General features: G+C 37.5%; 3 protein-coding genes across 3 annotated transcripts; 1 reads left to right on the top strand and 2 right to left on the bottom strand.

Moving 5' to 3' along the window:
• Positions 1–428: 428 nt before the first annotated feature.
• On the top strand, positions 429–1,898 carry LOC127787635 (zinc finger protein ZAT9-like). Its single transcript, XM_052315695.1, has one exon. It carries the CDS (start codon positions 429–431, stop codon positions 1,896–1,898), a length of 1,470 nt encoding a protein of 489 aa, XP_052171655.1.
• Positions 1,899–5,205: 3,307 nt separating this feature from the next.
• LOC127787634 (zinc finger protein ZAT4-like) lies at positions 5,206–6,720 on the bottom strand. The gene has a single exon (XM_052315694.1). It carries the CDS (start codon positions 6,718–6,720, stop codon positions 5,206–5,208), a length of 1,515 nt encoding a protein of 504 aa, XP_052171654.1.
• Positions 6,721–12,151: 5,431 nt separating this feature from the next.
• LOC127787010 (cyclin-U2-1-like) lies at positions 12,152–13,648 on the bottom strand. The gene is made up of 2 exons (XM_052314836.1): positions 12,987–13,648; positions 12,152–12,888 (listed from the first exon to the last, which is right to left on the bottom strand). The coding sequence occupies exons 1-2, from the start codon at positions 13,403–13,405 to the stop codon at positions 12,624–12,626; spliced, it is 684 nt and encodes a 227-aa protein (XP_052170796.1). The 5' UTR covers positions 13,406–13,648; the 3' UTR covers positions 12,152–12,623.
• Between the last annotated feature and the right edge of the window lie 239 nt (positions 13,649–13,887).

Here is a 13,887-nt window from a genome sequence, read left to right as displayed (position 1 = left end):
GGAAAAAGCTCCTCACTCACTCCCTCCACCGCCTCCGGCAGTCCAATCCATATATAAGTGGCTTTGATTGACGGCGGCGCCACCACCCCTCCTTCCAATTTAATCAAGGGGACTGTGGAAAAAGTCCACCACGCCCTTGTCTTCCTCCCACTTGTCATTCTCTCTCTCTCTCTGAACTAAAGACTAGGACTAGTCCTTGTCTCTTCACCATACAACCATCAAACTTGTTCTACTACAAGAACAATTTACCCCACCCCTTCCATTTCGATCCATCTCTTTTCGTTAATTAATCTTCACGATCTCTCTCAGTTGTGCATTCATGCAAGTTTCATCAATCTATCAATGTTATTTTTTTGTTTTTGTTTAGTTTTTTCAAATTTGAAAATTTAATTCTATCTACGTACGTACCCACATATATGGCTGCCTTTATGGTGGATCAACAGACAAATTTTAAGCATTTTTGTAGAATTTGCAAGAAGGGTTTCATGTGCGGGAGGGCTTTAGGTGGGCACATGAGAGCTCATGGCATCGGAGACGAGGGAGGAACCCTAGACGACAATGACCCAGCCAGCGATTGGGAGGAAAGAGGGAACAATGAACCGACTATCAAGAGAATGTATGCTTTGAGAACCAACCCTAATAGGCTGAAGAGTTGTAGGGTTTGTGAGAATTGTGGCAAGGAGTTCTTATCTTGGAAATCCTTCCTTGAGCATGGCAAATGCAGCTCTGATGATGCCGAATCGCTCGTGTTTTCGCCGCCCTCCGACGGTGGGTATGACCGGAGGGGATGCCACTGGTCCAAGAGGAAGAGATCTTTGAGGGCTAAAGTGGGGATGAGTTCTAATTCTAGTGATCAGGAGGAAGACCTTGCGGCCACTTGTCTTATGATGTTGTCCAATGCCAGGGTGGATCCCTTGGAGGGCGAAGAGCCGGAGGAGTCCTGTGCCTCCGCCAGCAAGGAGGAGGAGCGGCGGAATCCGACGAGTTCTCGAGCACCTCTAAACAACAAGGCCAAGGGGGTCGCCAAAGGACTATTCGAATGCAAGGCTTGCAAGAAAGTGTTCAATTCTCACCAAGCACTGGGAGGCCACAGAGCCAGCCACAAGAAGGTCAAGGGATGCTTCGCCGCCCGGCTTGAAGATGCAGACGACGGCCTCGCTGATGAAGACGTGATCACGCACGACGAGTACTCGTTGATCCCCTCAAAGCACAACTCCAGTAATTTTCAGCTCGACCATGGCAGCCAGGTTTCTTCGGTGGCTGCAGCGTCCAAGAGGAAATCTAAAGTTCATGAATGCTCGATATGCCATAGAATTTTCTCGTCGGGACAAGCATTGGGTGGCCACAAGAGGTGTCACTGGATCACTTCAGGTTCGCCGGAGACATCTTCGCTGGCTAAATTTCACCGGTTTCAAGATCACGTGGATCATATACAGCAAAGACCCAAGTTCAGTAAATCGGACGGACTTGATCTCAACCTCCCGGCGCCGGGGGACGACCTGGCCGCCGGAATAAGACGAGACCCAATAAACCCGTTAAGTTTTGAAGTCTCTACCGAAATACACTTACAGCCATGGATTGGCATCGACTCAGAAGGAAAGAACTATGATCAAGATCCTCGTCTCCGCCGCGGCCGCCACCATCACCCTTGTGATCGTAACGACAATGTGGACAACGGTAACAAAGAAAAAGTCAATAAGAATAACAACGAACACAACAGCAACAACGAGGACGACGACAACAACAGTATTTCAATCCAAAATGTGGATGATGAAGTAGACAGTAAGGTGAAGTTAGCAAGGCTGAGTGAACTCAAGGACATGAACATGGCTGGTAATTCCTCTTCATGGTTGCAGGTTGGAATTGGTTCGACTACTGGTGTGGAGGCTGACCCATAACCAACAACTTCTTCTCCTTCTTCCTTCAAAATCATTCATTTCACTATATATACATGCAATTAATATATGTTTTGTATAAGAAACTGTAATTAATTATAATTAAGGACAGTACGACTCATTATTCTTCTCATTTCATCGCCAACTTTTTGCCTGTAAATTCTTAATTTTGGATCTCTCTTTTCGATCGATCGAAGCAAATGCTTTTAATAAATTAAGAATCAAACCCAACAAAATGAGGAATTCAACCCATTTCCCCTTTGTTTGGTTTCTTCTGGGTTCTTAGTATATCCTCTTAATACATACGCTTTTTATTACTTGATATACAAACTTATGTAGGATATATATATATATATATATATAAGTTTGGTGCATATATGGTCACCCATCTTTTTGCTTTTAGATATGTTAAAACAATTATATATTTTTAGGTATTAAAATACACAAATACCCTTAAAAATTATACTAGAGATAAATTTTCAAATATAAAATATTAATACAAATTATTATTGCGAGTGTCAAATTTCAGTGTCTACATGGTTAAATTGTTCATGTAATTATCGACACTGTCATCAATCTTCACAGTTGAAGAGCTAATGAAATGATAAAATTTAAATGCCATTTGTTGATGACCAACAAGTTGTTAGTAAAGGCCCTAGATAACCATCGTGGCCATGGTTTATGATTGAAAATAGGCACAAGGAATAAATATGCCCCCAACTTTATCTTTGTACTCATTTGGCCCTCTCTAACTTTAAAGTGGATCTATCATGATTTTAAATTTTTAATTTTGGAACAATCACATATTTCACCTAATAATATGTTGTGCATGAATTACATGCAGTCCTTCATTGACCAGGCCAATGAAAAGGTGTCACGTGTCTCGACACTGCAAAAGAGGAAACAGGGTCACCTAGTAATATCCTAGATGATATTTGGAAAACTAAATTTTTATTGTCAAAAAAAAAAAAATTTGTATTTGATCTATCAAAATTGATCATATAGCATTTGAAACTCAAATTTATGTTTTTAAATTTGAAGGCCAAATTATCAACTGTTTTTCTTAAATTAGTTCACCGTTTGCACTTGAGATGTCGACTAGCTTTCCAAGCCTATCAATCGATCGACCTTTTTTAAGCTCTTAGCTAGCCTCGGTCGACAGTTACTATATAATAATCAATCAACTGTTTTTGTCTTTGTTGACCATAGTCTGTTGACTATTTTCATTACATATCACTTTAACGGCTAGTTCTTGCAGGTTCTAATGGCTAATAACGGTTAGTTTTTCTTCAATTTTTGAAGAAATCCATCAATACAATCCAAAAAAGCACGAGAGAAGGCTAATGGATATAAATGAATTGATTTACATTTCAAAACTAATTATTAATCTCATAGTACTAATTAAATTTCACTGTTTAATTCGTTAAGAATCTCAACAATCAAACACTTAATATATATATATATATGAAGATCAAATTAATGACTCAAATTTATTATTTTTCTAATCATTTTCACTGTTTCACTAAGGTTGTTGCAGTATCATATTTTTCTTATTAAACCTAGCTAGGGGCTTATAAATAACTTTATATACACGTATATAGATGTGTGCTTCGTGTTGTAAGTTAAAAAAATAAATGATTTATTGGATTGATAATTGTAATTTAGTTTTTATATTTTAAGACAAAATTTCAATAAAGATTAAACTTATTGTAGTGATAAATTTTGAGTGCGTTATATACTGAAAGTATAATGAGTTCAGTCTTATTAGTAAAATTTATTTTTGTGAACAGAAAATATTTTAGAAATTCACTTTATTGGCAAGGTTTCATACCACCAAAACACACGAAATAATGCTTATAGGGATGAGAAAGAGAAAAATGTATGGCTTTTTGAGATCTCTAAGCATTTTTTAGGGAAGTAATTAAGCAGGTGTTTTCATCATAAAATATTTACATTCACATCTAAACCCTAAAAATGCTAAAGGAGGCGAATTCAATTATATATGGCATTTGTTTTCAAGCTTACAGGTATAGCTTTATTGGCGGCTTTCTATCGCATACTCTATTCATTGTTTATGTTATGAGAGTGTCATCTCGAGTGGTAATTTAGACTATTTATTGTTTTAGTTTTAACTCAATGTTTTTTATGATACTCGAGATATGCTTTAACTAAAGATGTAGACTCTTTAGGGTTTTTTGAATGAATTCTTACATACAAAAAAAAAAAAAAGAACACAAAGACACATGTTTGCTTATAGATATATATACATATATGTTGTAAATTAAATTATTAGTTTTTAAATTTTACATTCATAATAAACTAAAGGCTCTACTTTATTTTTTGTTATCGCAATTATTAAACTTTGATTTTCATTACAATTCAATCTCTTTTTCATTTTTTTTTGGTCAAATTATGTTAAAAGAAAACTAGCAATAGCATACTATACATTAATATAAACTTCAAAATCACTTGATTATAGAGTAAATGTTTTAGTTTTAACATTAAGTGATTTTTGGATTCGTATTATTGTATATATCACGGCAACATTCATTAATTGAATTTGATGAAAAATCAAAAGAGCATTGAACTATAACAAAAATTAAAGTTGAGTGGTTATAATAAGAAAAATTAAAGTATAACGATGAGTTTATTTCGGAATGCAAAATTTAAGGACTTAGAACATGATTTACCCTATACTAGAAGGGTGGTATACGTTAGGGAAGAGAAAAAAAAAAAAATTAAAATAAGAGTTCATTGATAGTAATATTTTGTTTTTTTTAATTATTTAAGTAAAATTGTAAGCAAAATGAGATTTGGCCTGCGGGTAAATTAAGTTATTTGAGATTTAGGGTTGGATGACTATAATCATCATATCAAATGGTGGGTTGAAATTAAGGAGAAGGATGCAACAAAGAATTAATGGGTAGGCAAGGGAAGAAATTAAGCCGAAAGCCGAACCAAAAAAGCCAAACACCAGAGCTAACCATGGAAGTACAGCCAACAAACATATCAATTGAAAAGCACATACACATGCACACGTCTAGAGGATCCAAAAGGGTTGTAACCCAGAAAAATTTGGAAAGGAAAATGTGTTCCTCATGCTTGGTTTTCTTTATTTAAAGCAAAATTAATTGCCTTGAAAGGATTCGTACACAATTTTGGAGCGAAAATTTGGCAAATATAATGAGTTTTGTGTGCTTATAATCACAGTTTCCTATACAGAATACTATATGGTGAAATGATTGTGTATGTTTTGTGTTTAAAAATGAAGAAAACAAGAAGAAGAAGAAGAAGAAGAAGAAGAAGAAGTTTATGGATCAGTCCCCACGCCAGTAGTCGAACCAATTCCAACCTGCAACCATGAGGAAGAACTACCAGTCATGTTCATGTCCTTGAGCTCACTCATCTTTGCTAACCTCACCTTACTGTCTGCTTCATCTTCCACGTTTTGGATTGAAATACTGTTGTGGTTTGTGGTGGTGGTCGGGGTGTATTGTTCATTGTTCTTCTTATTGATTTTTTCATCGTTGTCGTTGTCTACATTGTTGTTATGATCACGGTGGTGGTGGCCGTGGCGGTGGCGGCGGGGGTGACGGCGGAGACAAGGATCTTGATCATAGTTCTTTCCTTCTGAGTCAGTGCCAATCCACGGCTGCAAATGTATTTCGGTAGAGACTTCAAAGCTCAACGGGTTTATTGGGTCTCGTCTTATTCCGGCAGCCAGGTCGTCCGCCGGCGCCGGGAGGTTGAGATCTAGCGTGTCCGATTTGGTAAACTTGGGTCTTTGCTGTATCTGATTCACGTGATCTTGAAACTGATGAAATTTAGCAAGCGAAGATGTCTCCGGTGAAGTAGAAGTAATCCAATGGCACCTCTTGTGGCCTCCCAGTGCTTGTCCTGACGAGAAAATCCTATGGCATATCGAACATTCATGGACTTTAGATTTCCTCTTGGATGCTCCGGTGAGCGAAGAAACTTGGGCGCCGTGGTCAAACTGAAAACTACTTGAGGTGTGTTTGGACGACATCAATGAGAACTCATCGTGCCTGATCACCTCTTCGTCGGCGAGGCCATCGTCAGCGTCGTCAAGGCGAGCGGCGAAGCAACCCTTGACCTTCTTGTGGCTAGCTCTGTGGCCTCCCAATGCTTGGTGTGAATTGAACACTTTCTTGCAAGCCTTGCATTCAAACAGTCCTTTAGCAACCCCCTTGGCCTTGTCTAGAGGTGCTCTGGAACCAACCGGAGCGGTAACAACAGCCACCGGATTCCGCCGCTCCTCCTCCTTGCTGGCGGAGGCACAGGACTCCTCCGGCTGGTCTCCCTCCAAGGGATCCACCCTGGCATTGGACAACATCATAAGGCAAGTAGCCGCTAGGTCTTCCTCCTGATCACTAGAATTGAAACCCATCCCCACTTTAGCCCTCAACGATCTCTTCCTCTTGGACCAGTGGCAGCCCCTCCGGTCGTACCCACCGTCGGAGGGTGGCGAAGAGACGAGTGATTCTGCGTCGTCGGAGCTGCACTTGCCGTGCTCAAGGAACGATTTCCAAGACAAGAACTCCTTGCCACAATTCTCACAAACCCTACAACTCTTCAGCCTGTTAGGATTGGTTCTCAAAGCGTACATTCTCTTGTTCGCCGGTACATTGTTCCCTCTTTCCTCCCAATCGCTAGCCTGGTCGTCGTCGTCTAAGGCTCCACCCTCGTCTCCGATGCCATGAGCTCTCATGTGCCCGCCTAAAGCCCTCCCGCACATGAAACCCTTCTTGCAGATTCTACAAAAATGCTTAAAATTTGTTTGTTGATCCTCCATCAAAGCAGCCATATATGTATGTATGCGGCTATATATATAGATGAAAAGGGTAGCTAGCTAGCTAGCAAAGTCTGCAACTAAAGAAAAAGAAATAGAAAATAAAGAAAGAAAGAAAGGAGATTGATTGATGAAACATGGATAGAAGTGATGAGCTTAGAATGAACGATCGAAGAAAGATGGATCGAAATGGAAGGGGTGGAGTAAGTTGTTCTTGTAGTAGAACAAGTTTGATGGTTGTATGGTGAAGAGACAAGGGCTAGTCCTAGTTTTTAGTTCAGAGAGAGAGAGAGAGAGAGAATGACAAGTGGGAGGAAGACAAGGGAGTGGTAGACTTTTTCCACAGCCCCCTTGATTAAATTGGAAGGGGTGGTGGCGCCGCCGCCAATCAAAGCCACTTTATTTGGATCGGACGGCTGAGAAACGGTGGAGGGAGTGAGTGAGGAGCGTTTTCCGTCCATCCAGACACTGACTGGACAGTACAAATATTCTAAAGACGAAAGAGTAGTGGCTCAAACTTGTCTTAATTGCCAAACCCATTCATATCCCTCCAATTTTCCAAGCCATGGAAGCTAACCCATGTTTGCTTCTCCTTCTTTGTCGGTTGCTTCAACCTGCCTGCCTTTAATCTCTATATTAATCATGTCCATTAATCTCTCCATTATACTAATAATAATTATCTAAATATGCAATGTTTATTAGCATTAGATGTGTAGTTAGAGGTGTCAAGCAGCCCGTCCCTGCCCCCCGCCTGGCTTTTGTTTTTGGTGGTCAGGCTGGTTTCAGCCCTTTTTTGAAATGGGTCGTCTCGGCCCAATTATATTACAAAAAGGGAGCCCAATTAGAGGTGTCAAGCAGGCTCGGCCCATCCTTTCTTGGCCTTTGCTTTTGGTGGGTAGGGTTGAGTTCGACCCCTTTTTCGAAACAAGCCGTACGAACTCAGCCCATATTGCAAAAGAGATGGTCCATCAAGACCGAGAGGGTCATGCCACATGCCAAGCCAACCTTGGTCCTGATGGGGTCAGGTTATTGGATCAAATAGGCCGATTTATATAAATTTAAAAATAAAATATTTTTAGAAATTATTTTATAATTATTTAAAATACAAAATTTGTACTCATAATTTCAAGCCCACAAGACACTGTTTTGTTGGTTTTTGTTTGTTGGGCAAAGGTATTTTGGGCTTCTATTCTCTCTTTTAAAACTATATTTGAACATCTTAGTTAACCCATAAAAAAACACTATATTTGAACGAACATTAACTCCTCCATATAGTAGACTTAATTTTCCTTTTGTTGCATCCTTTGGCAATGAGTATTGTGACCTTATGATCTAAGAGAATTATTAAAGCATCTTATCCTTACAAAAGTCAGGCTCTTTTATTAGGTCTCTTTTAGATGGTCGAAAAGAAAATATGCCTAGAATAAAAAAAAATCATTGCATATCTTGGCAATTTGATCATTTTTATTGGGGGGATATTTTGAGCACCATTTTTGCAGCTTTGAGTTTTATTTGAAGCAAATTAATCTATTGTTTGTGTCAATGTTGACGTGAAAATAGATCATTAGGGAGAGAGAGGGAGAAGGGGAGAGGTAGGGCCCAATTGGGTCTCATTCGACATGATTAAGCCCCACCCTTTAATGATTTGTTGTCATGTCAACATACGTCGGGTAACATAATTATTGCTTCATACAAATAATAGATCAGGCTCTTTATTTAAAATTATAATTTTCTTATTTAGAGATAGAGAGATAGTGTTTTGGAATTTCTCAAAATAGGTACCGAAAATTTAGGAGAATTCATGTAGTCAATGTGTCATATATAATAGGACTTGATACCTTGTTTCATCCTTGGGCAATGACTATTGTGACCTTATGATCATAAGAGAATTATTAAGGCATCTTATCCTTACAAAAGTCAAAGGCTCTTTTAGATGGTCCAAAAGAAAATATGCCTAAAAGAAAATAAAAAAATTATTGCATATCTTGGCAATTTGGTAATTTTATTGGGGGGATATTTTGAGAATTATTTTCACTACCTTTGGGTTTTATTTGAAATTATAAGACTCTATTCTTTTTGTTGTTTTTAGTTTAAATTTTATTTTTTAGTTTTTCAAAACAGTGAAAATATGTTTATTTTTATATTTTTAAAAATATATTTTAAAAAATAAGAAAAAAATGTATAAAAAACTCAAAATAATATAAAGTTATTTTAGCTAATTTCATCACAAATAAACTCAAAATTTTTAAAATACGGAAAAGACTATAGACAAAAAAAAATGTATTTTCAATATTTTTAAAATAACTGTTTAAAACATAAAACTCAAAATTAAAAATTAAAATCCAAAAAGATAACAGTATATAATTTTCCCATTTCATAAGAGATAAAAGGGAGGAGCATTTTGGGATTTTCTAAAATAGGTACCGAAAACTAGGGAGAATTCATGTAGTCGGTCCCTCTTATATGATGAAGACTTAATAGGCTGTTTGAAAGAATTACTTTATGGATTATTATTATTATTATTAGCTATTATTATTAGCTACTTTATAGTTGCATAGTCTGCATCTAGTTAAATGTGGAACTGACAGCAATTCTTACCAAACCTACAATTACAAAGCTCAGGAGAGTATCCAACCCTAATAATACTGGCCGCAGATAGTTGACTTTTCATGAAAGTTCCTTTGGTTTGTGGATTAACTTTTGTACTGTGGCCACTCCACTAGCTAGGATTGCCCCTTTAACAACCAGTCCATTGCTCTTAATAATTAATCAAAACTCCACACTGTTTCCATAATGAGAAAGCACTTCTATTATCATGAAAGAGAATGCTAAAAAGCTTGATCGCTAGCAGCATAAATAATGCTTACTGTATGCAGCTTTAAAGAGGAAAAGTATGATTCAGACAGCTTCTCCTTTTTTTTTTTCTTCTTTTTAAAGAACGTGGGAGAACTTGGGAAAGGTGCTTGAACCAGATGAGTGACCTCCATGAAAATTGAAAATAAAAGGGTGTTCAAAGTGTTCAAGTTTTTTACTTTACATGGGTTGAGAGATGGTCATTTGTGAAGATAAGTCTTACCCTTATTATATAAAATGATTGTTTTCATAACTCATATGCTTGGCCTTTTAATTATTCCGATGTCTCTTGGAGTCAAGACCCGAATCATCACCTGTCAATTCCTACAAACACGGGGCTTTTATTCTACAGAGAAAACTCCATGACCAAGTTAGTGTTTAGATTTTAAAGACTGAGCATGATTTCATTGACCCATCTCCTTTGTGTAACCCTTTTTATTGGGAGGGGGGGGGGGGGGGGGGGGGGGTTAGTTGTGGTATGGCCTTGGTTAGTGTATTGCCCCTAACTTCTCGCCCATTCATGAGCCTATGCCTCCACTAGCCAGAGAGAAGAGTTGGATAACATGTGTCTCCTTAACAGAAAAAACACTTATCACTTGAAGATTGAACCACATGCTATCTTGGCCCTTGGTGGGGGTATTTATCCTCCATCATAATCACAAAATAGCGTCTTTATTATTAGTTACTAAAACTCGCCCTCAACAGAAAGAAATAAGATTAAAAAAAAACAGAAAGAAATAAGATAGAATAAAAACTATGGCATGCTCTGCATTGAGTTTTTCATACCCTTTATAGTCCAATGTTGGTAATTTAATTGTTGCCTTAACATGTCCTCTTTTGATAACAACAGAAAGAACTAAAGCAGATTAAATTAAAAAAAAAAAAGGCAGTTGAAGACACAAAATCTTATTGTCAGTTGTTTCTGTATAAAGTGAAGATAATGTCCTGTTGATGAATGATTTGTTCACTACCCAATATAGATTATTCGCATTTTTTTAATTCTTCGCCTTGTCTTAGTCCATGATATTGTCTTCAGTTGGTATGTCATTATCATTTCATTCATCACAAAATATTAGTGTATTTTATTTCTAAATGATTGAAGTACAAAGCCCACCCTTATTTTCCTGTTGGAGGGCAACCGTTTCTCTTTTCCTGTCATTGCATCAGTTCAAGGAGTGTGTCGGCATGGAATGGTCTGAGCATGAGAAACAATAAACTCGATAAATAGAGAAAATCAGAACACATAAGAAGTAACCAAATTAATTCACTGATAATGTTTGGAGCTGATCATTATTGGGTTCATCGCAAGTCGAGTGTGTTTGGTAGTTTTTCTTGACCTCGAGCTTGTTCAAAACCTGCTTAACCTGCAAGAAGTAGGGTGGGTCTTGCTACAATTTTCGACGATCGAATTAATCTCACTACCAAAGGTGGAGTAAAGTAACGGTATGTAGAAAATGACTTATCTAACTTTTGATGAAATTCGTATCCTTATATAGACTTATTAGAGCTAGTAAAGGGCCATGAGCATGGCATGTGAAAGATCATATGTCAACTTATGGGTTGGTTTTAACAAGAGATAGAGATTTGGCTCTAAATCCAGATTTGGATCTTGACTTAATTCTAGAGTTTAAAGTACTTGTTTACTTTATCAAGATCTGGGTGTCTTAAGACATGTGTCGATTTAAAAGAGCTCCAAGAAAAGGTATTTATGCAATTTTATCCAAAGTTAGGATACTCCTACATCATTCACATATGCTTAATAGTTACTGAGCATGTGCCAAATAATGAAAAGAAAAGATCGTAGGGCTGAACAGCGGGAGTGCTCATGATGGTGCATTAACAAAAAAAAAAATGCGTCTCAATACTTCTCACTTTGTGTGTATGGGACAATATTATGTTTTTTATAAAAAAAAAAATGTTTTTATAACTACTTAATCATCAAAGGATAACTTTACTACTTTCTATGAAGACTTAGTTTTTAACCAAAATAAAATGGTCCTGGCGAGACATTATGGTGGGTGTCTAATTATTGCCCTTCTTGAGAAGAAAAGGCGTAAGACATATTAGACCGAGTGCGATTTTGTTCACCCCTTTAACGAGGGTGAACATAACCCCCACTAATTTGGGGGTTATGTTTAACAGAGAGGCAGCCCCCCTATGTTATTTTTGACTGTCCCTTTGTTAAACATGATCCTCAAATCAGTGAGCGTTATGTTCACTCTCGTTAAAGGGGTGGAACAAAATTACACTCTATCACACCAAAGAAAAGGAGAGGGTATAACTGGCAGCTGAGGTCCAATGTTCATTTGAGTCCTTCACAACTTTAGGACTATTATGGAGACATGTTGGGATCACTAATCACTAGTTTAAGATATAAAATAATGTTCACCAATTGGTTAAGCTACAGCTTTCCTCATAAAGCTGGAGATGCGCTTCCCGTGAACAATTTTTTGTACACTCATCATGTCAATCCTTTCTTCTTTCTTCCCTAGAATCTGTCTTCTGTTGGCATGACATGATCATTAGATTCATTACAGATAATATTTTCTTTGTATAAATAACATAACCATGAAAATTACAACAACCAAGCTGCCTCTCATTTGTTTGGTACATAACCTAGCCTCTTGTACTAGCTTTACAAGGGCATCTTTCTCACTGGGCTTTGAATTGCAAGTCTGTGTGAATCCTTCTTTTATGTTTCTTGGGATGCTTTGAGTTTGAATCTTCACCTCTAAAATGCCTGTGTTTTCAAGATTTTTTAGTGCAACTCACTGTGTCTAGATTACCCCTTAATATAACATTTCATTGGAGTGACAACAGATCTGTAACATTCATTGCCCAGACAAGGACACAGAAAGGTGAGAAAAAGTTTATACAATTCTGCGGGGATTCAGTGAAGCTACAATCCGAAATTGGGAACCCAAAACACATATACTGTATGTACATCCCTTTGTACAAAATGACATCCAAGAGCATATATTTATGATCCTTTTGCTTGCTGAGTTATAAAAAAAAGGCTCTCTTTCACTGCAAGATCTAGATCTGTTTCCCAGTTGTAGATTAATTTACAATAGGACATGGGCAATTTGGTCATATCCTCTTTCTTGTCCTTGCCTGGATTTGATTTCTTCAGCACATCTGAGGGCCCTTTCTATTTGGTAGCCTCCTCCAACACTCACCTCTCTCTCCAAATGGCAACAGTAGCTCTCAAACACACTCACATTCACATGCAACTTAAAACCCATCAAGAACAAAAACTCTAGCTCCAGCCTGTTCATTTCCTTGGTGGTTATTCCCCCAACTCTTGCAAAGTAAGAATTCCTATAATTCCTGCACAAAACCAGCATCAACCTGACTTAAATCAGAAATTAGACTATGGTTTGAATTAATTTGAACTTGGAGAGATATTCTTGGAAAGAGAGACTTACATGTCTTCCACATACTTGGAAGCCACCATGATAGTTGTGATGAGAAGCCTATGAACATTGGAGGCACTGATCCTGAACTGGGGGTGAATCTGGCAAAACCTGTCAATATAAACATAGGCAACGACATAGACTGATGGCCCAGCTCTAGTGTACCTAAAGATCCTCTCCAGATAGGATTGAATTGTCAAGTCTGGAGCCTCACTGCTATCGAAAACCAGCATTGATCTCTTGTTTCTTGACAAAGCCCAGCAACAATTCTTCGCTATCCTCTCATTCCTGGCCATGGTTCTCTCTATCAGAGAAGCAAGAACTGAAATCACCAGTGGGATGTTGGAATCCTCTTGGTATGAATAGGAGTAGACATCATTCCTAAGCTTTCTTGGAGATAATGTCGGCCCTGATGACATAGAGACGGCCATATATAATTTTTGATGCACAGATATAGCTATAGCTAGAGCGAGAGAAAGAGAGAGATGGGGGGGCTTTGGGCATGGAAGAAAGAAGGTTTTGGAAGGAATTTATACAGGGGAGGAGAAAGGAGAGACTTAGTGACCAAAGAAAATGAACTTGGCCATTTGGAAGGTGGGTGGAAAGGAGGATAGTATCAAACCACAAGATCTGTGCTTGCTCATTGTAGAGGCAAGCTGCAGACACTAACAGCTAGCATCTTATATTACTCTTTAAAAAAATAAATCAAGATATTTGGGAATTGGACTTATACTTTCATCTAAAATAGAGTTGCAACATAGGATATAAAAATATTTTTATTAAATTTAAAGTGGGTATTAATTTATTTAGATAATATTCGTTAATTAAGATATAAAAAAATATAAGATATGAAAAATATTTCAAATTTTTATTACTTCTAATATATTTTTTAAATTCATTTTATAATTCTTGA

The sequence above is a fragment of the Diospyros lotus genome, chromosome 12, assembly GCF_014633365.1.
Source record: "Diospyros lotus cultivar Yz01 chromosome 12, ASM1463336v1, whole genome shotgun sequence".
Classification (NCBI taxonomy): Eukaryota; Viridiplantae; Streptophyta; class Magnoliopsida; order Ericales; family Ebenaceae; genus Diospyros; species Diospyros lotus.
This window is presented reverse-complemented; position numbering and strand designations above follow the sequence as displayed.

Excerpts from the sequence above, each read along its gene's own strand:
- LOC127787634 (XM_052315694.1), bottom strand. The coding sequence starts at position 6,720 with ATGGCTGCTTTGATGGAGGATCAACAAACAAATTTTAAGCATTTTTGT.
- LOC127787010 (XM_052314836.1), bottom strand. The coding sequence starts at position 13,405 with ATGGCCGTCTCTATGTCATCAGGGCCGACATTATCTCCAAGAAAGCTT. Across the intron at positions 12,889-12,986 it reads TCCAAGTATGTGGAAGACAT|GAATTATAGGAATTCTTACT; the intron begins GTAAGTCTCTCT and ends GGTTTTGTGCAG.
- LOC127787635 (XM_052315695.1), top strand. The coding sequence starts at position 429 with ATGGTGGATCAACAGACAAATTTTAAGCATTTTTGTAGAATTTGCAAG.